Raw genomic sequence first — 27,703 nt, 5'->3', positions numbered from 1 at the left:
TGGCCCTCCTGGCGTCCTAGAGAGGCGCGGTGGCCCAAGCGGCGACGCGCGTGCGTCACCCGGCGGAGATGTGGGCGCGGCGGGGGCAGCTTGTCGGCGCTGACGAGACGGTGAGCTCTAGTGGTGACTGTGACGGTGGCGGCTGTGGGCCCTGGGTCGCGGTGCGGAGGTGTCTCCCCGAGGGCGGCAGTCCTCGGACTGGGCAGGACGGAGCCGCGATCCCTTCCAGCCCCTGGAAAGCTCCCTAGGGCCTCAGGGGCGGGCCTGGAGTGCGGAGGATCCAGAGTGCTGTTTCTTCAGGCGTTCTCTCCCCACACTAGTATGCGCGAGGGCGTGGTCACTGGAGACTGGGTAAGTGGAGGGAAAGTGGAAACTGCAGTGTCGCAATCTTCGCTTTCTGGCTGCTTCGCTTTCTGCACGGTAGGTGTGCACACTCGTACACATGCACACCCATACACGCGCACACATCTTTTGATTATGAAATGAGGTCATGCTGTTGCTTTCTAAAAACTTGTGCGTAATACTAGGATAAAAATGCGATAAAGTACACATAATATTGGATATGCAATATTTACAAACTTACCTTTTAAACCATGTAGGGCATTAAGTACATTCACAGTACTCCCTAAATATTATAATTTCTAAGTTTGCTGGATGCATTTGTTCTTTTTTGTTTGCTTTTTTTTTTTTTTTTTTAATACTGTGTATGGAACCCTGGGTCTTATGCATGCTAGGCAAGCATTCTACCACAGACCTGCATCCCTAGCCCCATATGTTCATATTTTGGTTACAGTTGGTGCTGGCATGATGACACCATGACTGCATTTCCCCCTCCCCCACCCCCAGGATAATTAAGACATTGTGCTTGTAGTTTATTTCCCATAGTACATCATTCCTGTGAAGGAGGTCAGGGAGTGTTTTAGGTGGGGGCAGAGTCTCTGGAGTCAGAAGAGTTGATCATGAGTCAATGGTCTTGGGCATCAGGGGCTGGTAGTCTTTGTAGTAGCCTCTTCTACCAAGAAGAGTCTTTTTTAGGAATCCACAGGGAGCTTTGGAGGGTTAAAAGTCGAAGTTTTGGAGATGTGCAAAGACAGAGGTCCTGTGGGGGTTGCCATATAGTGAGATGGTGTGAACATTTTGAGATGGGAGTTGTGAATCCAGTGTGGAATGCCCTTGAGTTTGGCTGTGGAGGGAGTACAAAGAGAATGGCAGATAAGTTCAGGAAGACGGAGGGCAAGGGCTCGAAGGAGGGCTTGTTGAAGCCTGTGGAAATGTGGTGTGATGGGATTCAAAAGTGGTTCTGAGAAGGGGCCATGTGCAGCTTCATAGAGAGGGTGGGCCAAAAGGGAATAGTTGGGAATCCAAGAGCGGAGGAATCCCGCCATCTCCAAAAAGGAGAGAACTTCCTCTTTCATAGTGGGAGATGGTAGGGAAGAAATTATATTCTATCAGTGATGATTGCCTTGTGGCTTGGTGTAATGAGAAGACCCAGGTAAGTGATTTGGGGGGGTAGATAGCTGAACCTTTGATGGGGAGACCCAATATGTTTTAAGTCAGACTGGTCTGTAAAGAGAGGCTGCAAAGGAGGAGGTCATTTACATATTGGATAACTTTAGATTGGGGGAGTGAGAGGGAAGATAGATCCCTAGAAAAGGCGTTGCCAAATAGACGGGGACTATCTCTAAATCCTTGAAGTAAGACAGTCCAAGTTAACTGGGTGGAGGTATGAGTGTCTAGTTCTGTTGAGGTGAAGGCAAAAATGTCCTGGAATTGGGGGTGTAAGGGAATGGAGAAGAAGGCATCTTTTAAGTCCAAAACCAAAAGATGAGTGGTGTGTGAGGGAATGGTGGAGAGTAGGGTATACAGGTTCAGAACTGCTGGGTGGATGGAGAATTATGGTCCTATTGATGAGGTGAAGATCCTGTAGTCTGTAGGATCTGTTTGGTTTCTTGACTGCTAAGATCGGTGTGTTAAAAGGGAAGTTTGTTTGGCATACTAGGTGTTTTCGGAGAATATCAGAGATTAAAGGTTTGAGACCTCTGAGGCTCTCGAGAGAAAGTGGATATTGGGATTGTGCTGGGAAATAGGTGGGGTCTTTGAGATATATTATCAAGGGAGGGTGGTGGGCAGCTATGGAAGGGTTTTGGAGGTTCCAGATCAAGGGATCAACCTTTGATGCAGGTAAGAGGTAAGGGGTAAGGAGAGTCCTTGGAATTTGTCTGGAGTACTAACAGCAGAGGTACTGAAGGCGAGCTGGGGTTGAGGCGAGACTCAGGAGCAAAGGGAATGGAAGCTCCAACTTTGGCTAGGAGATCCCTGGCTAAGAGAGGAACTGGGTAGCAGGGAATCACCAGGACGGAGTGGGAAAGGGTAATGCCCTGGAATATGCAGTGAAGCAAAGGGGTTTGTAGGGGCTGCTCTGTGTTCCTTCTACCCTGACAATAGAGGAACGAGAAAGAGAAGTAGGTCCCCAAAACTCCTTTAGGACTGAGTATGTGGCTCCAGTGTCTAAGAAGAAAGAGATGGGCCTACCTGCTACCACAGTGGTTACTCTGGGCTCCTGAGAAGTCAGGTGAGGGGATCCAGGCCTCCTTGGTCATCTGTTGCCAGACCTAGAAGATCCGCTTGAAAGGTATCAGAGCAGATGGCCTTGTACCTCTTGGTGTTTGAGGACAGTTGACTGCCCAGTATCCTTCTTGATGGCATTTGGGACATGCACTAGGAGGCTTCTGGGGATTCATTTATGCTCTGGCCCTATGACCTGTGTGACCACATTTGAAGCAGGGGCCAGGGGTCCCCCTGGGTGCTTCCTAGGAAGCGGGGATACCCAAATGCCCATGGTTGGGGCAGGTTGAAAGGCTTTGGCCAGCATCTGGTATTTTTGTTTACGGACCTTCTCATCTCTCCCATTATACACCTTATAAGCCACTAGAAGAACTTCTGCTTGAGGAGTTAGGGGTCCCCTCTCTAGGTGTTTGAATTTAGCCTTAATGTTGGGGAAGCTCTGGGAGAAGAAATAGGTCATTAGTAGTTGTCTCCCATCTGGGGTTTCAGGGGCTATATTGGTGCTCTGTAAAAGGGCCTTTGTAAGGCAGTCCAAGAACATTGAGGAGTTTTCATTTTTATCCTGAATAATCTCTTGGAGTTTCTCATAATTAATAGGCTTATGGGCCGATTTTCTTAGTCCAGCCATGAGGCAGGTAATAAATAGGTTCCTACTAGTGATCCATCCATCCGAATTGTAATCCTAGTTGTGGTCACGATCAGTGACTGCCTCAGTGCCAATTGGGAGAGTGGAGGAATTTGAACCTTGTGGGCATAGTTTCTGGCCTGCTCCCAAACTCACCTATATTCCTCAGGTAGGAGGGTGTTGGATAGGATCATATGAATGTCATGGAAAGTTAGATCATGTGACTGGGTTAGGTATTGGAATTCTGTAATGTACCCTGAAGGATTGGAGGTACATTTCGATTTGAGAGAGGTCACTAAGGGAGAAAGAGACAGGTACCTGAACAACTCCCTCCGACCCTGCTACTTCACGAAGGGGAAGCAGAGGTGTGGCCTGGGTAGAGGGGTCCATGCGAGAGTGAAAATGAGTAACGGGTAGATTGAAAGTAGCTGAGGGAGGTCCCAGAGGATTCGGAGTAGAAGGTGGAGAACAGTGGTGAGGGGGTTTGTCAGGGGGGCCGAAGTCTGGGATTTCAGGAAGGCGCTGAGGTCGAGGAGAGGGTTTCAAGAGTGAGCAGAACCTGGGCCGGAGAATAGGAAGAGCAGAGGGATGGTTCGGAACAAAGGAAAGAGAAAGCCTGAACATAGGAGCTCTCTTTCCATTTCCCTGAGTGCTCACAAAAGTTAACAATGTCCCTCAAAATGTTGGGAATCTAGAATGCCCTTAAGTGGCCATTTGAAATCATTGTCTAAGGTATAGAAGGGCCAAATTTAGTTGCAAAGATGAATTAGTTTTCGAACCTTAAGTCAGAGGTAAGGTGGAGTGAATTTAAATTTGCTAAAAGGAAACCCAAAGGGGTGTCTGAGGGGATGGCAGACTTGGCTGCACCCCATGGCAAGAGAGAGAGAGTCGGTAGGGAGAAACAGAGGCATCCCTCTGTGTTCTCTTATACCGAATGAGGAAGAGCTAACTGCTCTGGGAGTTGTCACTGTTATGGGGAGATGCCATAGAAAGCACTCTAAGTCCAAATTTCAGATCAAAAGAGAGCTTTATTTACTTGGCCAGGGTCTGTCACCCACCGCAGAGTCTCTGTGGGAGGACAGCAGCTTCCTGGTCCATCCAAAGAGAATATAAACACAAAAAACACAACTCAGTGACTTGTTTATTGTAATGTAAGCTAGCCAGTCATAGAAATTAAAATATTAATAAGTGGGACCTGTGGGCTCTAGGCAGAACTGGAATTTTCCAGTCAGCAAGCAAGCAATAAACAGAAGCAATTAAAAAAAAAAAAAAAAAAGCATTAGCTTTGTAATTCAGTTGACGACAGCCCTGGGTTCAAGCAGGTGCTATTGCAGCCTGAATTTGGGCGGGAGTCTTCGGGGGTGAGAGTCTATTTCAAAGTCATGTAGACCCACAAGGGCATTTGTTGCGAGTGGGCAAAATTGTGACATATGCATTCGAGGGGAGAAATAAAGAATCTCCATGCTCTTCTGCTCCTTTCAATGCTTTATTCACTCAAATTACCTAATACAGTTTTACTCTGTAGGTTCTTAAACAGGAAAACGACAATCCTTAATGCTAGGCACTGCAAACAATTCTAGATTAATTCTAAACACTGCAAAACACACTTAATCATGACAGGCTAGTGACAGATATTCCCTCTGCAGGCTAAGTTCAAAAGTCTGAAGCCTTAGGCTTTGTGTCCAGCAAATGCACACTCACTCAAACACAGTATCAGGTCCAGATCCAAGGCAGGCTTTTCCTGGCGTGGAGTGGATTACCAGTTGAGGAGAAGGTCATAGGGAGAAGTTGCTGCTCTCACCAAGGTCCAGAAGAGGTGGTAGAGTTTGAGAGCGGTGAGGATCATGCAGAGGCTCAGAATGATGACAAGTGATGGGATGTCAGGTCCTCATCAGGCTCTCCAACTCAAGTGCATCCTTGTTTCGGCTGGCTGAATCACTGTTCATTTGCTCTATTATTTATACTAAATTTTAGGGCTTTTGACCCCCCTTTCAATCCTTATCAGCTATCCCCGGATTTCTCAGTGACATCATTTACCCTGGGGTCAGAAACATCTGGTCTGGTGGTCTCCACCCTGATCTTCTAGCCTTTTCTTCTTATCAGGTAAGGACACCCTGCCAGGGGCTTTACTCTATTTATCTGGGTGAGGGGAAGTAACTTGTTTGTGGTCTTACTGGAGGGCTCTGTGGGTGTGCCTGGTGAAACTGCTGGTTTCAAACTGGAGTTGCTTAGGCTCAGGCCTAAGGCCATCCTAACAGCATTCAAACCCAGGATGTAACTCACGGTGACCACTGCTGCATCCTGAGTAAAGTACAATTGGGTGGGGTACAAAGTACAGAAAGACAATTTTTTTTTATAAGAAAACAGCTTTCATTTCAGTTTCTCAGAAACAGCTCTTGTAACAGTGTTTTATAGAAGGCAGCAAAATGGAGTCTTAGGCCTGTCTGTGACAGTTCTTGCTTTATAATTGTCTTATCTCACTTATCAAAATCTTATATCTATAATCTATATTTTTTACTAATCTGTAACCTATAACTTACACTCTTATTGGTTGTATTTATCAGTTCACACACAACAGTCACTGCCTCAGGACAGTAGCTGGGGCTAAGGCCTGTAGGGGTTCTTGGTGCCTGGCACCAGGGCTTTTGAGCTGAAAGAGTAACCAAGACCCAGAAAGAGAAAGATCTTTTGCCAGGGTTGAGGCCTTCTGAGCTTATGGACTCTGCTGACAGTAGGGACCAACCGTAGCTCTGAAAGCCGTGGTTGGGGTGCTCCTGACCCAATGGGAACCCTGGGAGTGCCGGACGTTCAGCTGTCACTTCCTGAGACTGGCAGATCGTCTGAGTTGACCGAAGGCAGGGGAACTTACTCAAATCAGCCGGTGAAATGGAAGGTGAGTTTGTGATGAGGGCGGCCTAGGACCAAGCATAGGATCCCAAAGCAGCTCAGCTCCCCCAAGGGAGAGCAAGTTGATGGGAGAGCCTAATCCAAGTCACTGCACCAGTGAAGGACACTTGCAGAGTCCACGCAAAGTCCAAAGACCACGTCACACACTGGAATCTCACACAAGAGGTTTATTGTTGGTAACACAAGGCAAACCAACAAGGCTGTCCCTCCGAGGAGAGCAGCATCGAGTTGGCACTCACAGAGCAGCTTTATAGGTTGCAAGAGGAATTTCATAGGCTGCTTAGGAGTTGCATCATAAGCTGTGGTGGGGTTAATCGTTTAGTAGATACGTGTTCTTACAGGAAGTTAAGCAGTATTGCCTCAGAATTGAAACTTTGGAGCCTCTAGGTAAAATGGTTCCCGGCCTAAAATGGTGAATCTGATGCCAATATTGATCTGATGCCAGTAGTCAGCATATTTAGGGACTGAAGAATTAGGCTGCTCTAGTATTTTTTTGTAATGCCAAAGAAAGGCAGATAAACTTTGGCTGCAAAAAATTACATAAATAAATCCATCCCTTCTTATGGTAGGCTGAAAGATGGGAATGTTTTGAAGATTAACTCCAGTATGCATTTAAAAGGAAAGCTGACAAAAGCATGAAAATTGCTAACTGTTTCACCAGTAAGTTTTCTGTGGCTTGTGGTGTCCAGAAATATTAATGCATAATAAACATTCTATGATGTCAGTTGCTTGAGACTAAAAAGATAATATAGTACAGTAATGCATAACTTGCTGTAATTTGTAGTCTTCAATGTTTTGTCCTAGAAACAATATAAAAGAGGTCTTGTGAGAATTCCTTTGCTTTCTGCAAGATTGAATTTATGACCTTATTTTTTCATTCTAGGTCTTAAACGTCTCCCTTGTTTTATTTTACTACATAGCCCCATCACTGTCTGGCAGGTACTTACATATGTCTTCCCTTAATAAGCTCCTTAAAGCAGTGCTTTTTGTCTGTTTTATTCATTTCTGGGACCTTAGTGCCTGCGACATAGTAGTTATTTTTCCATCCTTTCTTCAACTGGCATGGCCAGAACCTCCCATTCAGTGTTTTGTAGAAGAGGTGAGAGTGAATATTCTTGTCTTGTTCATGCTTTTGAGGGGGTATCATCATCCACATCCAGCTTTCACCATGTATGATGTTAGCTGTGGGTTTTTGTAGATGGCTTTTTATCAAACTGAGCAGTTTCTATTCATTAAGTTTTTTTGTTATGACAGGATGTTTGATTTTGTTAAAACTTTTTCTGCGTCTGTTGACAGGAACATGTATTTTTTTTTAATGGGTTCTTCTTGTACATGTTATACTTGACATTAAAATCCATTTTGGTAAAATTGTACATGCATGGAATAGATCCTGTTCTGATTAGGATGCCATTCTTGGGAGTGGGCACCATGGTGGGATTCACTTAGATGTTTTCATATGTGTGCATAGGAAAAATGTTAGGTTTATTATACTGTCTTTAGTATTCCTACCCCACCTTTCTTTTATTCCCCTTTGTTTAATATACTGAACTACTCTTCTTTTTTTTTTAATATTTTTTTTTAGTTGTTGATGGACCTTTTTTTATTTGCTTATTTATATGTGGTGCTGGGAATCGAACCCAGTGCCTCACACGTACCAGGCAAATGCTCTACCTCTGAGCCACAACTCCAGCCCCTGAACTACTCTTCTTCCCCTCCCCTGCTTTATTGTGGTTTAGCTTCCACATATCAGCTATTGATTGGGAATGTGTGATTTTTGTTTTTTATTTTTTATTCTGCTGATATGTTAATCAGCCTTGCTAGGATACATTCCACTTGTTTGTGGTGTATCATTCTTTTTACATATTGCTGAATCCTGAAGGTTTTCTCCTTTGGTTGTTTTCTCCCCCCTCCAAGTTGCACAGTTTAATGTTTGACATTTAAGTCTGTGATCCATTTTGAATTGATTTTTGTACAGGGAATGAGATCAAGGTCAACTTTTGTTATTTTGCCTGTGGCTGTCTGATTGCCCCAGTAGTATATGTTGAGAAAACTATCTTTCCTCTTGGAATTGCTTTTGCTTTTTTATGGAAAGTCATTTGGGCACATCTCAGGGGTGGACTCCTCTACATGGTGATGTGATCTGAAGCACAAGCCCCTGGGCACAAGCTCCTTTCCTAGATGTGAAGAAACAGACAAACACTGTGAGAGCCCACAATGTGCCCTAGGTAGCTTCTTATTTAAATGTTATTATATAACAAGGTAAGATTATGTGGTCATACAGCTAATAAGTGGGGAGCTGGATTTGGCTTGGTTTACTTTCTTTGCTTTTGAAGCTCTGTTGTCTCCTGAAAGTAGCTTGACCTCTTGGATTAACCTTTGTTATGAGGAGATGTGAAAGGAAATGCAGGAAATCAGTGAAAAGCTGGATTAGTGATTTTCACACATTCAATGATTGGTCTTAATCATGATGGGCCATAAAATCAAGGATTTTCCAATCAGCATTTTGTTTTTGAAATACCATATATAATATTAGTAAAATCCTATTTGATGTTTTAAAAAACAAGTTGATCAAATTTGTGTGGGTCTGTTTCTGTTTTTTCTGTTCTGTTTCCTTGATCTGTTCTATTACCTACTAATAACTGTTACCTACTAATATCACACAGTCTGGATTACTGTGGCTATAAGTCTTAAAATTATACAGGCTGATTTCTTTCACTTTATTCTTTCAAAATTATTTGGCCTATTCTAATTCCTTTGCCTTCCCATGTAAATTGTTGCATATTTTTTTAATTTAAAATTTTAAATATTATTATTTTTTGTAGTGCTGGGTATTGAATCCAGGGCCTCATGCATGCTAGACAAGCACTTTATTACTAAGCCATATCACTCATAACCCTCAAAAATTCTTACTGAAATTTTGAAGGTATTACATTAAACCTATAGATCAACTTGGGAAGAATTGATAACTTCATAGTGTCATGTCTTCTGATACTTGAATATGGTATGTCTGTCAGCTTATTTACATCTTCTTTGATTTTTTTCATCAGATATTTTTGTATTTTAGCTGTATACGTGTTTTACTTTATTCTGGGATGTTTTATTGGCTTACCTCAGTAAGTGACAATCTAGCCCTGCTATGCTTAATACAAGTACATTTGTGCATTACGTGTGCCCTCTTCTCATACATCCAAAGATGATCTCAACCAACTGCATCTAAGTGCATCATTTGAAATGGACATCATTTTCCTATCTGTCCACTTCTGAACAGGAATGTTGGTTATTTCAGTGACTTCTGATGTCCCAGCAAATGACATTGAGTACTTTGTTGCTCAGAAGATACTCCTGAGGACCCAGTAGCAGACTCTGTGTGCACTTAGCTGGGTCGATCCTGAACAACAGTGATGCCTCCGGGCAGGTGGTATGCTGTCCATCCAGCTCAGGCCCAGGCTTCAAGGGATCGAGGGCGCCTTCAAATGGTAAAGAAGGAAGAAGAAGATGAAGGCTATACTTCAGTGCAGACTGCCAGGCCTCAGACACTTAACCGTCCTGGCCAGGAGCTGTTCCGTCAGCTCTTTAGGCAACTTCGCTATCATGAGTCTTCTGGGCCCCTAGAAACTCTGAGCCGGCTCCGGGAGCTCTGCCGCTGGTGGCTGAGGCCTGATGTTCTCTCCAAGCCTCAGATCCTGGAGCTGCTGGTGCTGGAGCAGTTCCTGAGCATCCTGCCCGGGGAGCTCCGGACCTGGGTGCAGCTCCATCACCCTGAGAGTGGTGAGGAAGCTGTGGCTTTGCTGGAGGAGCTACAGAAAGACCTTGATGGGACACCACAGAGGGTGAGTGAACAAGTGTGTGGTACCTGGTGAACTCTACCTTCCTGTCTAGGGGTGAACGTGGCCCTCTGAAGTTAGCTTGAGCAGTTCAGGGGAGGCCTTCTCTTCTCATTGTGGTGGCACCTGAGCAGCTGAGGTGAATCCTGAGCCATCACAGTTTTTGTGCAGAATGGCTTAAAGTATACAAAGTCCATCTGTACACGTTATCTAATTTGTCTTGAGTCTGACCCCAGACCTGTAAAGAGGTAAGGCAGGAGAGGGACCTTAGGATCAGGACTCCTGGCTTCTGAATGGGAGACTACGAGAAAGAGCAGTCTACATGTACCAAGTTGCTTCCTCCTCAGTGAGTGTCTGAGGATCTGAGTGGTGGTAGGCGGGTGGACACAAGTGATGGGGGGCAGCCCTGAGCTGGGAAATTGGAAGGCCTCAGGTCTTAAACTTTATTCCAAAATTCTACAGCCTTGGTGTCCTTGGCCATGTTATTGTACCTTTCAGAGTCTCCGTTTATTGAGAAGAAAATGCAGAAATGATCTGATTATGAGAATTTTTTGAGTAAATATTTGAGTGCCTGTTATGTGTCTGACCCTGGCCTTGGTGCTGGGAGAGAGCTGGCTGTCCTATGCCTGGCGGGGCGGTAGAGTGGAGGTACATCACCCAGCAGATCCTTCCTGCTCCTTCTGCTGCACACAGGAAGCCAGTAAAGAGATTTATTATTTTTATCATTTTATCAAAACAAGGAGATGTTCAGAAGAACCTAATAATATTGTATAAAATGAAATAAGTTACACAGCAGTCACAAAATTATGGCTTGGTTGTATTTAATTCACTTAGGGCTAGAAGTTAGGTTTTTAAATCCATGGAAACATTGCCAAATGAGCAGAAAGAGCCTTACTAGCTAGTTGAAAACTAGCTAGAAATTTGGCTGGGAGATACCCGCCAAATTCTGAAAAATGAACAGAAATATTTTAAGATGCATATGAAACTGCAGAATCATCCTGTGGCCCATTAAATAATTACCATAGCATGAAAAAACAGGGCCTGGGAAAGTTTGTCTATCTTTAAACTGGTTTGGCTTTGCTCCCTTATTCTTATTATTCCATTTTTCTCCCTTTATTATGGTTTGAGAGATACAGGAGATAATAAACAATTCATCCTCTGCAGCCTTTTTCTCTATCAGATGTTCATTGGCCTCAGGCTAATATTTGTCCATATCACCCTAGAGAATATCTTCACCACAGGGTCAGGAAAACGTGAAGTTCATTGGCATAGAGCCCCGAAGTTCATTGGCATAGCTCATTTCTGCATCAAGGACAGCCTTGCCTCAGAGACCAAAGCTATTTGAAGTACCAGGGCAAGGATCTCTTTCCTTAGAAACTTTTTCTTCCATGGCTCTCTGGCTGACCCTCTAGTTAGCATCGCCTCTCTCCAGTGTTACTGTTTCATTTAGATTTAAATAATCTGAGCTAGCTTGATGAAGTCACTTTGCATTTCAGTCCTAGGACAGTGCTTGAAGGAAGATATTGCTTGGCTGCATGTTTGCCCAGAACCATTATCCATGTACTTTTCAGGGACTAATTCTTTCTCTCCGATTTCTCAATTCTAGGCAAGGGTAGGGGCTGAGAGGTAGTTGGAGGTGTCATTGTGGCATCTGAGGACTGTCAGTAGTGCTATTACTGATGGCCAAGTGTGTCCTTGGACTAAGGCCAAAGGGTGAGAGGGGCCTACCTGGGTTTTTCTCTGACTGGAGGTAATAGAGTTCATTTGCTCATCCTTTTCCCTGTGCCCTTTAGAGATTGGCCATGTGGCCTCTTTCCTGAGTTTGATTTCTGATTCCCATGGGGGGTTCCTCTCACAACGTCATCTTCTTGCTAGGATCCAGGCCCTGCCCAGAGCCCAGATGTGCATTGGATGGGTACAGGACCCCTGCAGTCTGCACAGACATGGCCCCCTGCTTCACCTCTCAGGAGCGGCTCTGCTTTGGGAGACCACCTGGAGCTTCCCTATGCAATAGGAGTGCGTGACTTCCTGGCTGAGCAATCCGGTACTCTCTGCCTAGCTCTAAGACCCTAGCCTCATGCCATGTCCCCTAATTTCCCATAGTGTTGTTTTGTTACTGTCTGTCCTCTCTCTCTGTCCCTTACTTCTGTGTTCTCTCAAACCCCGCTGTGTCTCACTAGCTCCTCTTCCCAGCACACATCCCCTGCCCCTTTCCCAGTCCCTGTGAGACACTGAGGTCACATTGTATGGGTGTTTTAACAACAGTCAGTACCTGCTTTTGGTCCAGGAGCCCTCTAAGAGTGGGAAGAATGGGTTTCTCAGTGGGTGGCCAGAGCTGGACAGCTCTCTCATGGCTCTTTCTTCTCCCTCAGCTCCTCCTGCTGCCCAGGTGCATGCCATTTCCCAGAGTGAAGGGATCCCAGGAAGCCCAGGAGATGGGGTAAGGGCCACCAGGTCCCTGACGGCTGAGTCCCAGGTGAGTCTTCTGCCCTTCCTTATGTCTCAGCATTGCTGCCTAATGGTGAAGTGCACCTTCTCTCCTCCTGGGTTTCTCTGTCCAGTGACCTCATGTCCAGGGACCCATGTCCTAGAGACCCAATTATTCCCCTTGAGCCCAGAGCTCTTCTGCTGGGTGATAGTCTTTCACCTTTGCAGATCCATCTGGGGTTACTCTCAGCCAACCACATTCCTCCAGCCCCTCCTGAAAGCTGAGAGCTGTGGACCAGCTCTAGAGCACAGTGTTATTTTCAGGAGGCTATGACTTTCAAGGATGTGGAGGTAACCTTCTCCCTGGATGAGTGGGGATGGCTGGACTCAGCTCAGAGGAATCTCTATAGGGATGTGATGCTGGAGAATTATGGGAACGTGGCTTCTCTGGGTAAGTCACCGACATTCCCCATGCTTCTATCAACCTTTACTTTTGTCTTCTTGGTTTTTGTTGTTGTGCATAGAAAGGGACCTGACCTGGGTTTAGATCCTGTAACTACTAACCAGGTCAACTTAATCTATCACCTCATTATCCTCTTTTGAAAAATGGGATAATAATGCCTATCATGCTGGATGATTATAAAGATTGAAGATGTTTCAATCTATTTAGGTATTCAGAAACTATTGGGGCTGGGGTTGGGGCTCAGTGGTACAGCGCTCACCTAGCACACATGAAGCACTGAGTTCAATCCTCAGCACCACATAAAAATTAAGGTATTGTGTCCACCTACAACTAAAAAATAAAAAAAAACAAAACAAAACTGTTGACTGATTAACCAGTTGAGTAATTGTGTGGTTCCCACCTCAGGAGAATCTTAGCAGTCCTTTGCTCATGGCTATCAGAAATGGCTTTCTAGTTCTCCTGCCCTCACTTCCTCCACCTGCCTTCCTGGCCTTCCTTTCTCCCTCAGGATCTCAGACTGAGAGGGTCTTAGAGAGTAGTTCTGTGTGATCCATCCACCTTTCCACCCTTTCCCTCCTTTTCTGCAGTGGGCCCATTCTCTAAACCTGCTCTGATCTCCTGGTTGGAAGCAAGGGAGCCGTGGGGCCTGAATATTCAGGCAGCCAAGCCTAAAAGGGATCCAGGTGCTTCCCCTAGAGGTAAGTTCATAGAATCTATTAGACCCTTCCCTCTTACATCTGCTGCTCTCTCTTAAGGTCAAGTACCCCACTAGGGACTAGTGATCATTGTTTGCTAGAAGGAATATCTTTAAGTGTCATTAAGGGGTGATGGGCCCCTAGGCCTTTTTCCTCCTGGCTGGCCTATGATAAGCTATTTATTTCTAGCCTTGTCCCTTCCCCCAGTGGCCCTCTTTCTAACAGTTCTTGCCCATAGAAGGATTTACTGTTCTTCCCTTTTCCACTCAGCCTCCTGAGTTGCTGGGGCTGTTCCTTTGATTATTCTTTGACAGGTTTGATCTCTCTAGTCCTTTCAACCAAAACCTACCTCTTAACTTTTGGGTATCTTTCTACAGTGCCCCTGTCCTAGTCCCATGATTCTTCTCCCCTTTCTTGCTGTTTAATACTCTTTTCTCAACCCTTATTCTTTTCCTGCTGGATAGGATTTCTGCATGTCTGTGACTGCTATGCTCATCTTGCTTCTCCTCCTCCCTTCCCTGTTATCTGGGGCACTCTTCCATGTTTTGCCTTATTCCTGACTGGCAGTCGGGCAAGAGCCTCACCACCCACGTCATGGCATTACATGGGCCCTTATTGCTTTCTCTAGTTCCAAGTATGGGAAAAGAGTACATTCTCTCATTCTTAATTTTTGTCAGGAGGTAAGCTCCAGATTGAGACAAACAAGCTCATCTTAAAACAGGCTCCATTGGAAGATGCAGAAACGTTCACTGTGCCATCAGGCTGCCCTGTGACTAGTGCTTCTGAAGGAATAGGACTCAGAATATCTTTTGAACAGAAGAGCAGGCCCTGTGGAAAGAAGTACTGTGAAAGCCCCACACAAGTGAAAAATAAGAAGGAAGAGATTGATCTCAGTCATAAAGTGGGAAAAGAATTCGAAGTACTGGGAAGAAGTAATAGTTTTGACCTAAAACACGTTACATATTTGAGAGTTTCCAAGAGAAAGCGATCCCTTAAACATGGCTGTGGCAGACACTTCAGAAAAGGTTCACACCATTTTGACTACAAGAAATATGGGAAGGGACTCAGACACACTATTGGGGGGTTTAGCCTCCATCAGAGAATTCATACTGGCCTGAAAGGGAGCGAGAAGGACACAGGTGAAAAGGGCTTCAGCCTCAGTGCTCATCATCAGCATGAACAGAGCCTTTACCTGGTGGGGCCATTGTACAGATGCCATTACTGTGAGAGGACCTTCAATCGCAGCTCCCATCTTGCGTATCATCAGAGACTTCACACTCAAGAGAAGCCGTTTAAATGTAGGGTGTGTGAGAAACCATTTAGGTGGAGCTCAAACTGTGTGCGACATGAGAAAATCCATACTGGAGTAAAACCTTACAAATGCAATTTATGTGAGAAAGCTTTCCAACGTGTGTCAGCCTACCGTCTGCACCAGGAAACCCACACTAAGCAGAAATTTGAATTGAATCAGTATGAAGAAGCTCTCACCTACAACTCAGGTCTTGGTCACCATTTCAGAGACCAGCGTGGGGAGAAACCCTTTGACTGCAGCCAGTGTAGGAAATCCTTTCACTGTAAGTCCTATGTGCTTGAACATCAAAGGATTCACACGCAGGAGAAACCTTATAAATGTACCAAATGTAGGAAAACCTTTCGGTGGAGGTCAAACTTTACTCGTCATGTGAGGTTACACCAGGAGGAAGAGTTCTGTGAACAAGAGAAACATCGAGAAGACTTCAGACAAAATTGTAGTCCGCTCCCACTGACTACTGTTGCCCCCACCGTGGAGAAAACTTTTTCATGTCAGCAGTGTGGGAAAACTTTCACTCAAAAGAAAACTCTCAGTGAGCACCAAAGAATTCACACAGGTGAGAAACCATATCAATGCAGTGAATGTGCAAAAGGATTCACCTATAGGTCAGCCTTCATTGTTCATAAGAAGCAACATGCCATTAAAAGAAAGCCTGAGGCAGGGCCATCTGTTAGTCAGGACACAGTGCTCCAAACTCCTCAGAGCAGCCACACTACAGAGGAGCCCTACAAATGTGGTCAGTGTGGCAAAGACTTCCGCAATCACTCATTCCTTCTCATCCATCAACGAATTCACACCAGAGAGAAGCCTTATAAGTGCAGGGAGTGTGGAAAAGCCTTCAGATGGAGCTCCAATCTCTACCGACACCAGAGGCAGCACTCTTTGCACCAGAAGTATGAGAGTCCTAAAAGTAAAGAGACCCCTGATCTTCAGCCCAAAGTCCTCCCTGATCTGCAGCCCAAAGTCCTCCCTGGTCAGAAGCCTTTCTGGTGTCAAGAATGTGGAAAGAGCTTTACACGTAAAAGAAGTCTTTTAGATCACAAGGGAATCCATAGTGGAGAGAAGCGCTATAAATGCAATTTGTGTGGGAAATCTTACGATAGGAATTATCGTCTCGTTAATCATCAGAGGGTCCACACCACAGAGAGACCTTTTAAATGTGAGTGGTGTGGGAAGGATTTCATCGGGAAGCACACCCTTTCTGTCCATCAGAGAAAACATGCCGCGGTGCCACAGTCTGAATGCAGCCAACCGGGTTTGTCTTCCTATCAGGACATGGGGCTGAATGTACAGGAATTAGAACCAAGGGAAGAGAAGCCCCTTAAGGATGGTAAGGAGCCTTGTGACCCGAATGTCACACTCACTGGACTCCACAGTGTGCCCACTGAGAAGAAGTGCCACAAGTGTAGCATATGTGGGAAAACGTTTAACAAGAGTTCACATCTTGTTAGCCATAAGAGGTTTCATACCCGGGAGAGGCCCTTCAAATGCAGAGTGTGTGGGAAGACCTTCAGGTGGTCTTCAAATTTGGCTCGGCATATGAAAAACCATATTTGAGATTAGCTTGGGGCTGTCAATAACAGTGGGGTAGGGAATGGTTCCTGACTACCCTGCTAGAGCACCCCTGATTATAGGCATTGAGGGGGAAACCTTCACAAAGGGCCCAGCCCTATCTATTTTGGAAGCTACTGGCAGGGAATCCTGAAGATTTCAAAGCTCAGAGAGTCCCCAGTATCCCTGCTGGGAAGTGATACTATAGGGAATAGCATCACCATGTTCTTTGGGGCCTTTCTGGAGTCCTAGGCCCCTACTAACCATCTTTTTCACAATAGCCTGAGGCTCCCCAAGCCACATCTCCTTTGACAACTCTAGATAGACCATTGCCCTTTGGGTTTGGACAACATGGCTGTGACCTGGGGGGCTTTGTGCTGCTAGAAGGAGCCAGTTGGATCCTCAGTCTTTCCTTAGGTTTGGCCCGTGACTGTGCCTGTTCTGTTGACTTTAAAAGCAACAGCGTCGAGAACTCCTGGTCTCCTGAGCTGCCTCCTGAGTTCAGGCTGGGACTTCAGCTTCATAGCTGGGTTTCTGGATATCCACTAGGGCCTAGAATTGTCTCAGCAGCAGGTAGACGAGAGCAGGGTGGCGGGCTCAATTGCTTGGATAAGGGAGCTCCGCCAGTGCCTCATCACCATCTCCACCCCACAGGTCTACGCAAGCAGCAGCCGTCCGTCAGTTCAGCAGAAATGTCCTGAGCACCTCCCTATTGCCAGGCAGTGACAGAACAGACAAAAGTCACCCAGCAGTGATTGGAACAGATAAAAATCCTACTGTCTTGGATCTTTACAGATGATAAACAAATGACATATGTAGCATCCTGGATGGTGGTGTGTGTTAAGGACAAAGTAAATCAGAGAAGAGTGAAAGTAAATGCTAGATTGGGAGGAGGGCTGTGATTTGAAACAGGTTGGTCAGGGAGGGCCTCTACAGAGAAAGGGAAATCCGAGTTCTCGAAGGAGGCAGAGAGCAAGCCAGGTGGATCTCTAGATAGAGTTCCCGGCAGAGGTGGTAGGATCTTGACCCATGTCCTCAGAGGATAGCAGGGAGGCCCCAGGAGCAGAGTAGAATGAGCCAGCTGGGGGAGAGGATGAGTGTCCAGAGGAGTGATGGGTCAGGCTGTGTGGGCTTCACAGGTCATTTCGGGCTGGGGCCGCCTCAGGGAGGTGGAGTGCCTGGGGTAGTTTGGAATGGAGTGTGGTCTGAATGTGAATTGCGTTCTGCAAGTGTTAACCACAGATCGGAGGACTCAGTAAAGTGTAGCTGAAAGGTTTTTATGCAGTTGTTTCTGCTGACAGTTCCCAGGATGGGACTTTTTACCCATCTCTGACTTCTGTTAAGACCTGAGTCCTGAGCACACATGAAAGCTTAAGCCCCTGTGCTTATATCTCCAGCCTCTGTGCATGGTAGTTGTCACTCCACAGCCCGCTGTGTGTGCGCTCCTTGCTGGTATCAGGCGCAACACTAGAGTAACTGGGCATGCACCTGTTGCCCTCAGGAGACAAAGGGGCATGATGGGGGAAGCACCCCCTCACTTGCCCAGCCGCTGATGTTGAAGCAATAAGCAAGAATCATCTAAATGACACAAATGTGAAGGAGTGACATTTCTGAAGTGTATTTAAGTAATTTCTTTGAATTATTGAAGAGCTCAGATTACAAATGTGAGGATAAAATGTCTCAATTATGCAGTGATGTCTCCTTTTACTGCTGTGAGTTGGGGCACAGACTGGGCAGGCCATTTCTCATAATGAGAAGAAACCAGCCTGGTACATGTCTTTTGTTTATGTTAGAGTACTGAGTCTTCCTATCTTCTGGATTGCCGTCGCCAGGAGAAAATGAAGAATAAAATTGTGTGGTAGTGTGTGGGTAGAGGCAGGTAGGGCATCACTCAGTTTTCTGGTGGGAACTCGGTGTTGCCATCTTGGCCCTCTACAGCAGCAGTTTCCCATGGCCTGAAATCAGGTGTTGCCCCTCTGGCACAGATGGGGTGCTAAGACTGGCGCTAGATGTGGCTGGGCAGGGGCCAGTTCATGGGAAGGGCCTTGGAATCATCAAACCTGGGTTCCAGATGCCAGGCTTCATGTACCTTCTGCTGGCAGGATGATCTTGGGCAGGCAAGTGTACCTCAGTGTCAGTTTCCCTGTGTACCCTTGTGGTATTTGGCTTGTGTGGGTTGCTTCCTGGGCCTGGCTTGGGTTGCTGAGGCTCTGGATAGGTGATTGAAATCTGGGACTAGAGACCTCACGGAGGTTCAACTCAAATGTCACTTGGTGGTACAACCATGGGAAGACCCGTTTTTTTCTGTATTACCTGGAGTTCTTATTCCAATAGGTGTTTCCACTGCTGTTTTTATAGAATGAGATGTACTTATTTTTAAACATTCTGATCAAAATCTAAAACATACAAGTGATGAAGTAAAAAATTAACGGGAATCCTTCTATAATCAAGTATGCTGTTACTGTTTGGGGATTGTATTGGTGCAGTGTGTTCAGTAGCCTGGACTTGCAAATTTTCTTAATTCTTCAATAATCAATTATTATAGAAATATTAATAAAATCTTGACTCCTTAGAACTAACTACTAAACATTTTGATAATCAGTGTTGGATTTGACTAGTGCCCCTCCCTGCACACCCTGGTCTCTCCAGCTTTGTGTTTCTCCCTTTACCCAGAGTGCCACATTTCTCTATGCTGGTTCATATCTTCAGCTTTTGGGGCCCTCATCCTTTTTAGGCCTGCTCCCCAGCCCCGCCACTCTTGCAGCTCAAGTCTTGCTCTGTTGGGTGTCATCTGGTTTCCAGTCTGTCACTGCAGCCTAGCCAAGTACTCTGGAGGATAGGGTTGGATGCTTATTTGTTTACCACACAGAGGAACTTTTCCACAAAATTGTCCCTCTGAAGGAATCTAGAGCTGACAGGTTCAGCCAACTCAGGGGTGCAGTCTTTTGAAGTGGCCCCTGAGTGAAATGTTGACAGGAAGCCACTGCTCAGGTGCACTTCTGCACTTGATAAGGAGCCCAGCTGTGGATGGTTCTGAGCCACAGGACTCCAGCTGACAGTTTCTGATGGTTTCAGCCACAGCCTGGCTTGGACAGCATTCAGGCTTCCTCCAGCCTAGCCCACCTTCTCTACCCTCATGAAGAACTAAAGCTGGGGTTGGAGAAAGCCAGATGGGCTGGGTCCATCACAGAGAAGAGTGGGTGCCAGAAGTTCCTTTGGCCACTGTTTGGTGGTTAGCCTTACCCTCAATGACAGAGACTTTGAGACAGACAAGTGTGTGCAAAGAAGAAAGCACAAGAAATATAAAATATTACAAATTGAAAGCCAAAATATGGGCAAGTGTGTGTTACAACTGAAGTTCATATTGCTTTTGGTGACAACTATGGTGCCAGATGATTTACAGAGTCTTGTAAAGTGGTGAGTACTGCAGTGGCCCTCCTGGATATATCCAAGAAGAGTGCCATGTGAAGAAAGGAATGTTATGCTCTTCGTTGCAGAGCTATTTAGGAAAGAGGATTGGCAGAACCCTGCATGCCATCAACAGAAGAACAGGTAAACAAATAGGTTGCTTTTTGGTACTTTAGAAAGTGAATATAAAAGACAATTATATCTTTCAACCCAGATAAAAACCAGGCTGAAGCTGGGCGTGATGGTGCACGTCTGTAATCCCAGCTACTTGGGAGGCTGAGGCAGGAAGATCGCAAGTTCAAGGCCAAACCTGGACAACTTAGCAAGACCCTGTCTCAGAACCTAAAAAGGGCTGGGGATATAGCTCAGTGGCAGATCGCCCCTGGGTACAATCCCCTGTACCATACACACATGTACACAAAATGCTAAGAATTGCAGAAGCTATGTACTGTGTACCATTTGTGTAAAGTCACACTGTGTGTTCATGGGCACACACTTTTATTGGTTTGTGTTTTTCTGTGATGTGGATAGTAGTGCCAACCTCACAGAATGGTTGGGATGGGGGGCAATTAATGAAATAATGCATGTAAAATGCTTAAAATGTTGTCTGGCATGTACACATTCTTGATATGTAATAGTATTATTTTGCACAATCCACTTTTCTGTGGATTCAAATGATATGAAATAAGAGTGTAAAATCATGAATTGTAATGATGGATGCATGTCACTGCCCTGCCTTTCCAGGGCAGGAGATGCTGATGGAATCAAGGAGAGCACTTGGGGACTTCACTTGTGTGTTCTTTCTAAAAACTGATGCAGATGCATCAGGATGCTAAGATTTAACGGGATAACGCGGTGGCTTCTTTTTGACTGTTAGTTAAAATATGTCAAAATAAAACATTTTAAAGCATGGGTTCTGTTGTGATGGTGTAGAAATCAGCTCTGTCATTTCCATGATGTTACTTAGAGTAAGTAAGTCACTTAATCTCTTAAGGCGGCTTCAGAGACCTCACCTCCCAAAGTTGAAAGCAATGCAAATGGCAGTGACAGATGGTTAAACAATTGTGCCTCTGGGGAAATACCTTGCAACAGATTTGAAAAATGAGGGAGTTCTGTGTGTATTGATATATGGTCTCTAAGACAAACAGCTTATGGGAAATCGTACGTTCCATTTTCTTCTCCTTGCTGGAAAATAGGAAGTGAAGCCAGAAGCTGTCGACTCATGGTTCTGATGAGGAATGGGACCCTGGGGATGGAATTGTCAGCTTTGTCAGCCATTCTACTCTATTAAAGAAACAAGGGAAAGAGTAAATAAATGTTCACATGCCAACTCCTGCACCTTTGAAATTAATGCTAACTCTAATAGAATGGCAGGATTTTCTGTCAGGTTCTACTCAGGAGTCAGAAACCATGCCAATTACTTAAAGAGAACTTAAGAATTGTTGCCTAGGTATTTTAAAATAAAGAGGCAAAAAGAATGCCACAGTGTCATGGAGGCAGAGTCTGCTATAGTCTGCCCCCATCTTTGATGTGTGGCTGCTGACAATTTTTAAGCACTCCCCTCATGTTGCCCCACATTGGCGCAGGCTGAGGCCAAGCACGTCCCCTCAATGCCAGAGTGTCAAACCATGCAAACCTGGGTTTTGGCAGTTCACTGAGACCTATCCTGTGACTACAGTAACCAGAGCCACTCTCTACCCCCAAGAGAAAGGTGCCTGCCCTGCTTCTGCCCAGAAAGCCTCAGTTATGAATGGTCAAGTTTTTCATGATCCCATGTGTGCAGTGTCATTGTTCTCAACATCTGAGCCAATTTGGGGGATGGCAGTGTTTGAATCCCACCTTTGTAGGGGCAGACCACCAAAGCAGGAACAAACAAGTGCTTAGAATGGTTGGAGGTTGGCAGAGAGGCCTGTGGAGCTAAAGTGGAACCATGTGGAGAGAATGCTGCTGTGTGGGTGGGTGATGGTAGTGTCAGAGCTCAGGAGGGGGATCCCCTGGTGGCTGGACCTGCTTCTGGGGCATGGTACCAGCCACTGTCACTGGAGTCTAGGGAAGGTCACCATGAGACTGAACTGCAAATGTTGATTAGCCCCTTTCTGCATGAAGAACATGTAATGAGGTATGTGCCTTCCAAAACATGGCTGACCCCTCAGGGCCTTCTTCCACTACCTTTTTTTGCTTTTAAACCTACAACCAGACTTATGTTGCAGTAGGCTTCAAAGGGTGAAGAGCCAGTGTAACTGGGGATATAACAATATGCTCCCCAATCTGCATGATATTGCTAGTTTTTACCGAGAGAAACCTTGGGTATATGTAGGAATGGATGTGAAGAGTGTAAACATGGTACAAGGAATATGAAATCAGATCAGGCCAAATTTATTGACTTGGATCCATTAGGCAGAGACTTGGGTTCATCATTTCTGAGAAACTGAGAATAGCTCTGTATATTGGTTGGTTGAAATTCAGATCCAAACCTAACCTACACTAAATAAGTTGACATGCCAGAACTTTATTGGTACCAATGCTTAGGGAAATTGGAAAAAATGAGTGTCTTTATCATGTAATTCCTGCCCAGAGAAGGACAGTAGGGAAGGCTCAGGAATGTCCTAATAGGGGTTCTGGAAACAGTTCTCTGAGACTTTCTTTCTTCAACAGAATTTCCATAACCAAAACTCTTAAACTTACTGTATTTGGTGGTGAGTGAGAATATATCTTTCTCTCTCTGTAGTACTGGGAGTTGACCCCATGGATGTTCTACCACTGAACTATATTCCCAGGCCTTTTTATTTTATTTTTGAGACAGGGTCTTACCTTATAACTGAACTCTGTTGAGTAAGTCAAGTTTTCAAAAGAAGGAAAAAAAAGAGGAAGCCAGGCAGGAAAAAATGGAGAGCAAACTGACTATAGTGGAGACTATTCTAAAGCCATGAGAAATTTAAAGCTCAATTTATTTGTGGGAAGGAAGAAAATTATACCTTCCATGTGAAATAAAGTGACTGTTGCTGATAAAGCCTCATGAGGGCTGGGGATGCAGCTCAGTGGTGGAGCACTGGCCTAGCATGTGCAGGGTCCTGGGTCCAATCCCTCGTACCACCACCAAAAAAATGACAAAAAATTATACAGCCTCATGAGGGTTTTCTCCTTTTTGGTAACTAGAGTATACTTAAAATGTTTTGCCAATCTTGACATTTATGCAGTGAAATGAATTGCTAGCCAACATTGTTGTTTACCTAATGTTCTATGACTTAAATCATCAGCATGATATGGAAATGGCACCAGACGTGTCAACATCTAAAGCTAATCCTGAATCCTGAACACTGTCCATTGGTGCTGATGAAGGATAAGATGCTTGTATTTTATGTGACCTGTGGCTAAAGAATATTTTAGGGAGGCATATGTTCTGTTCAAGTTGTATTTGGAAGCATCCTCACACAGCAGACCATTGGGCACTCAGACCTTTGCTTTTTGTTTTTTTATTTTAGGGCAACTTGCAGTTGAACCATTTTATCCATATCACAGTTCTCCCAAAGTGGTCACTCTAATTCCAAGTTATTTTTGGTGTATTTGTGCCAGTCAGAAATATATGCATTTGCACTATAGTAAGAAAACATAAAAGGAGCAGGTATGTGACATGGAAGTGCCAGAGTTTCAGATGGAAAAGACTCCACGGGGACTGTAGCATGTGTACAGACTGATGTGTATGTACATTTGCATAAGAAAACCTGTTAAAGACCAGCACTCACCAAGAGAAGTTTTTAAATGCTTGGAAGACAAAGTTCTCAGAGCATACTTATCAAGCATAGGAAATTGATGGGAACAAGTAAAATTGAAGCCTGGTAATACTCAAAACAAGCTACCTTTTCAAGATCTGGGGGGATGTGGTGATGGGAGGAGTTAATATTTCCTGGAAGACCTGTCCTGTGTGGACAGGGATGGAGCAGTAAGAAGGCAAGTGGCTTACCAGGTCCCTCCAAGTGTGGTGGTTGGAGGGGATGAATTGAGTCGGGGAGGGAGGAGGGGACAGAGGGCTTCTCCCTCATTTTAGCAATGGCCTCATTTTAGGGATAGGCCCACAGTAGTCCCTGGGAAGGCTCAAAGCTGCTGACACCACAGGGGAAAGTTGCCCATGGCAGGCTGGCTAGTCGTGAACATGTGGGGACATAGAGGAGATTAATCTACCACTTAGATCCAGAGTGCTCATGGACTGCCCCACATCAAGTGGGCACCACCAGGCTGATGAGGAGAAAAGCCAGGTTGGATGACCGGGGGCCAGCCAGTCCAAGAGAATGGTCATCCCATCTCCTGCCAGTGAGATGGGCCATCATCATGACACATAGCCACTTAGGGACCCTCATCCAGACCCCACCCCACCTCCATCAGCAGAGCTGATGTAAGCCTAAGGATTCCTCCTTTCATCCAGCTCTGTTATGGTTATCAAAGAGCTAACTTCCTGTAAGTATAGATAGCAAGATCCTGTTTTTCAAGATTGCCCAACCATCCCAAGGAACATGGGCAGAGGCCTCCAAGTTTGACCTAAAGTAACCTAAGAAGGGAATGTCATTTAAGACCTCACATATATTACTTGTATGCCATGCATCTGATTTCAAACTTGGGAATGGGCATTTGGCACATGTGTAGTAAGCATAATGGACAAGGCACAGGAATCTGTCAATCACCTCTTGCTTAACAGAACTCTCATCAAAGGCAAAGAACTGAAAGCACAGACAAGCCCAGATTATCCACAGATAATCTCAGTCCTGGGGGGATATCCAGGCATGCCTCTGCTGCATCCTTACTGTGAATCTTCCTTTGATAAACTCTCAATTGCTTCCCTTTGTCTTAGTGAATTCTTCTTACCACCTGTGCACTGCCCATCGACCAGCTTCCTAGACAGCCCCTGGGTCTGCAGAGTGAGATGCTCCAGCAGAGGCAGCTTGCTGAGGGTTTAAGATGGGCCTGAGCTGGGGCAGGGTCTCAGCCACTGGCAACATAGGGACAAGATCTAATTTTTAGAGAGACAAGGGCATAAAGAGGGTGTGAGGTCTTGGGTGAGTGAAATCCAGGGAGTTGGTCTGAAATTCCAAGAAACACTTGGCTTCCTCTATAATGAACATAAACCTGCAGAGGAGCATATTCTCACTTCTATAAATTAATGTTCTGGAAAAACAACAACAACAACCCTGATGCTATTTGTGGGGCCATGTGATGGAACTGTCAGAGAACTGTGGGAAAGGAAGGGCAAGAACTTCAGGAAGGGAAGGAGAATGTTGGGGACACCCCCCAGGCTGGGAACATCAGGCACCATGACAGACAGACAGGACTGAGCAAGGGTGAGGTGCGTGTCTCTGTGTGTGGCCATTCTGGAGTGGGCTGTGATCCTCCAGTGGAATCCAGACTGGGATACGGTGGGATGCTTTACATAATAAAGGTCAGGTTGCTAGGAGCCCCCAGCCTTCTAGTGCCACCTTACTATTCTGAAGCTCCCTTCATAGACTCCTCCACCCCAGAATCTTCTGACAGGTGAGACTCAAACCCTTTTTTACCTGTTTAACTCCTGCCCTGGTCCAGCCATCCTGATTCTGGGATTACCTCAGAACGTGCTGACATTCCTGTGGCCTGTGGACCTCCGGGGGATGATGGGCAAACACTCTTTGCCTGGGACAGCATTCCAGAACACCTGAATTTCCTATGGCTGCTGTAACAAATGATCACAGGCGTAGCTGCTTGGGATGTAGCTGATTTTCTCACAGTGCTGCTGATCCTGAGTCCAGCAAGCTGGCTTGGTATACTGCCTAGGGTTTTGCAAAACCCACATCAAAATTTTGGCTTTTTTTTGTTGTTGTTGTTGTTGTTGTTTTTGTTTTATTTCTTTCCCCTGATTGAACCCAGGGCCTCAGAAATGGTGGGCAAGTCCTTTACCACTGAACGATACCAACAGCCCCTTTTTTATTTTGATGGGGGGCAAGGGAGTGGGGTGGGTGTGGAGTGGGGAAGTGTACTGGGGATTGAACCCAGGGCCTTGCATATGCTGGGCAAGCTACCACTGCACCTCACCCCCCCAGCCCTTTCCATTTACTTTAAGACAGTCTTACTAAGTTACCCAGGCTGTCCTGGGTCTCCTGATCCTCCTGCCTCAACGTCCCAGGTTGCAGGGATTACAGGCAAGTGCCATTTCATCTGGCTCCCCTGGGTTTTTATCAGGGCCTCTGGGGAAAATCCACTTCCAAGCTTATTCATTTTGTTGGTGGTTTCCGTCTCCTGGTTCCTACTTAGCCCCTGCCGTGGTAGTTAGCCCATAGTAGGTGGTGTTAGAGCAAAGGCGCTCTCATAGCCAGGAAGCAAAAGAGAAGGGTTGGGACAAAATATACCCCCCAAGGACACACCTCCAGTGACACACTTCCTCAGGCTAGGCCCCACTCCCTGGAGTGTCCACCACCTCCCAATAACACCACCAGCTGGGCACCAAGCCTCTACCTATGAGCCCTTGGGGGACATCCCAGTTCCCAAACTGTAACACCATGTAATGAAACATATTCACAGGTTCCCAGGATTACTGCATAGCTATCTTTGGGAGAACCATTCTGCTGACCACACACGGTCATGATTTTATAAAATTGTAAGGATGATTTTTTGTTTTCTTTTGTGAATGGTCCAGCATTTTCTATTGTTGATATAAGACGTGTTTTTCAAGTGTTTTCAAGCTTTTCATTGTTGCTTTCTTTCTGAGTTCAAGAAGTGGCAACCAGCATTTTCATAAGGAATATAGACTTTAATCATGTAGAAGATATCAGTGCCTTTCACCATCTGAATTCTCATGAAATTGTGAAGTGTACACACTCGCATATGTCTTATTGCCATCTATCCTAGCTGGCGAGCTAATACTGGGTTCACAAAGTTTAACTATTCCAATAACTTAAGAAAATGGCAAAGAAATCACACAAACACACAGAAATACCTTTTCAAAATCTATAATGGCTCTCCAACCTTAAGGGTCCATGGAAGGAAAGAGGGCCGCTGGAATTCTTTATTCTTATATAGGGGACCCACAAGGGGAAGTTCCATGGAACATTCTATCCCAAAAAGGGCAAAGGGGTAAGATTACAAAGGAATAGGTGAGTGTAACTCATCCCTAGCACATGAGGCCTACTCCTGGAGCCATGCCTTGCTATCTGAGCTGGGGTAACGCCCAAGTGACTGTGACCTAGCACTACCCTGCCAGACGGAAGGCAATGATTGTTCAGAACCCCGGTGCATCAGGACTTAAAGGCGCCTGCATCCAGGGCAGCTCCTGACAATATCTGAACTAGGTCAGAATGTAAAGTACCCTTGGTACATACTCCTCCCTAAGTATCTCCACAGGATTGGTACCAGGACCCACAGTAGATAACACAATTCAAGGAGGCTCAAGTTCCTTAGATAAAATGGTATATGTGATATTTGCATATAGCCTATGCACATCTTCCCCTATACTTTAAATCATCTTTAAATTACTAACACGAAGTAAGTGCTATATAAGTAGGCATTATATTATTTAGGGAATAATGACAGAAAAATAAATCTGTGCATGTTCATACAGATCCAACTTTTTTTTCCTTTGAATATTGTCGATCTGTGGTGGATTGAATCTGTGATAAGGATTTGGAGGGCTAACTGTACTTTAAAATTGTTAAAATTTAACTTTAAATTTTTAACTTTAAAATTAACTTTTTAATTTTTGAAGAGATGATTTAAAAAAAAAATCTGGAGCCTCCATCTGGGCCTGTTCCTGGTCCTGGGAAGATTTCTGGAGCACGGTGAAGAGCAGGCCTCAGGACAGGTAGGCCTTAGTGCAGGTGTGCGTTTGTGGATGCCCAGGTGCCTCCTGCTGCCTCTGACCTGCCACTCCAACGGCGCACCTGTGTTGCATCTTTTTTCTCCCTTTTAGAT

At 45.3% G+C, this 27,703-nt stretch overlaps 1 protein-coding gene across 4 annotated transcripts; it reads left to right on the top strand.

Moving 5' to 3' along the window:
* The first annotated feature begins 65 nt into the window (after positions 1-65).
* Znf445 (zinc finger protein 445) lies at positions 66-20,687 on the top strand. Of its 4 annotated transcripts, none has more exons than XM_076844410.2 (8): positions 94-351; positions 5,196-5,293; positions 9,384-9,927; positions 11,797-11,965; positions 12,294-12,397; positions 12,673-12,799; positions 13,399-13,509; positions 14,184-20,687. In XM_076844410.2, exons 3-8 carry the CDS (start codon positions 9,499-9,501, stop codon positions 16,373-16,375), a joined length of 3,132 nt encoding a protein of 1,043 aa, XP_076700525.1. In that variant the 5' UTR covers positions 94-351; positions 5,196-5,293; positions 9,384-9,498; the 3' UTR covers positions 16,376-20,687. The 4 variants fall into 4 exon arrangements, with proteins under 4 accessions (XP_076700505.1, XP_076700525.1, XP_076700513.1 ...); XM_076844398.2 differs by having other exon boundaries at positions 9,366-9,927; XM_076844390.2 differs by lacking the exon at positions 5,196-5,293 and having other exon boundaries at positions 66-110; positions 9,145-9,927.
* Positions 20,688-27,703: the final 7,016 nt, after the last annotated feature.

The sequence above is a fragment of the Callospermophilus lateralis genome, chromosome 1, assembly GCF_048772815.1.
Source record: "Callospermophilus lateralis isolate mCalLat2 chromosome 1, mCalLat2.hap1, whole genome shotgun sequence".
NCBI lineage: Eukaryota > Metazoa > Chordata > Mammalia > Rodentia > Sciuridae > Callospermophilus > Callospermophilus lateralis.
The sequence above is the reverse complement of the archived record's forward strand: the minus strand, read 5'-3'. Positions and strand labels throughout refer to the sequence as shown.

Excerpts from the sequence above, each read along its gene's own strand:
- Znf445 (XM_076844390.2), top strand. The coding sequence starts at position 9,499 with ATGCCTCCGGGCAGGTGGTATGCTGTCCATCCAGCTCAGGCCCAGGCT. Across the intron at positions 12,800-13,398 it reads TGGGAACGTGGCTTCTCTGG|TGGGCCCATTCTCTAAACCT; the intron begins GTAAGTCACCGA and ends CCTTTTCTGCAG. Across the intron at positions 13,510-14,183 it reads TCCAGGTGCTTCCCCTAGAG|GAGGTAAGCTCCAGATTGAG; the intron begins GTAAGTTCATAG and ends AATTTTTGTCAG.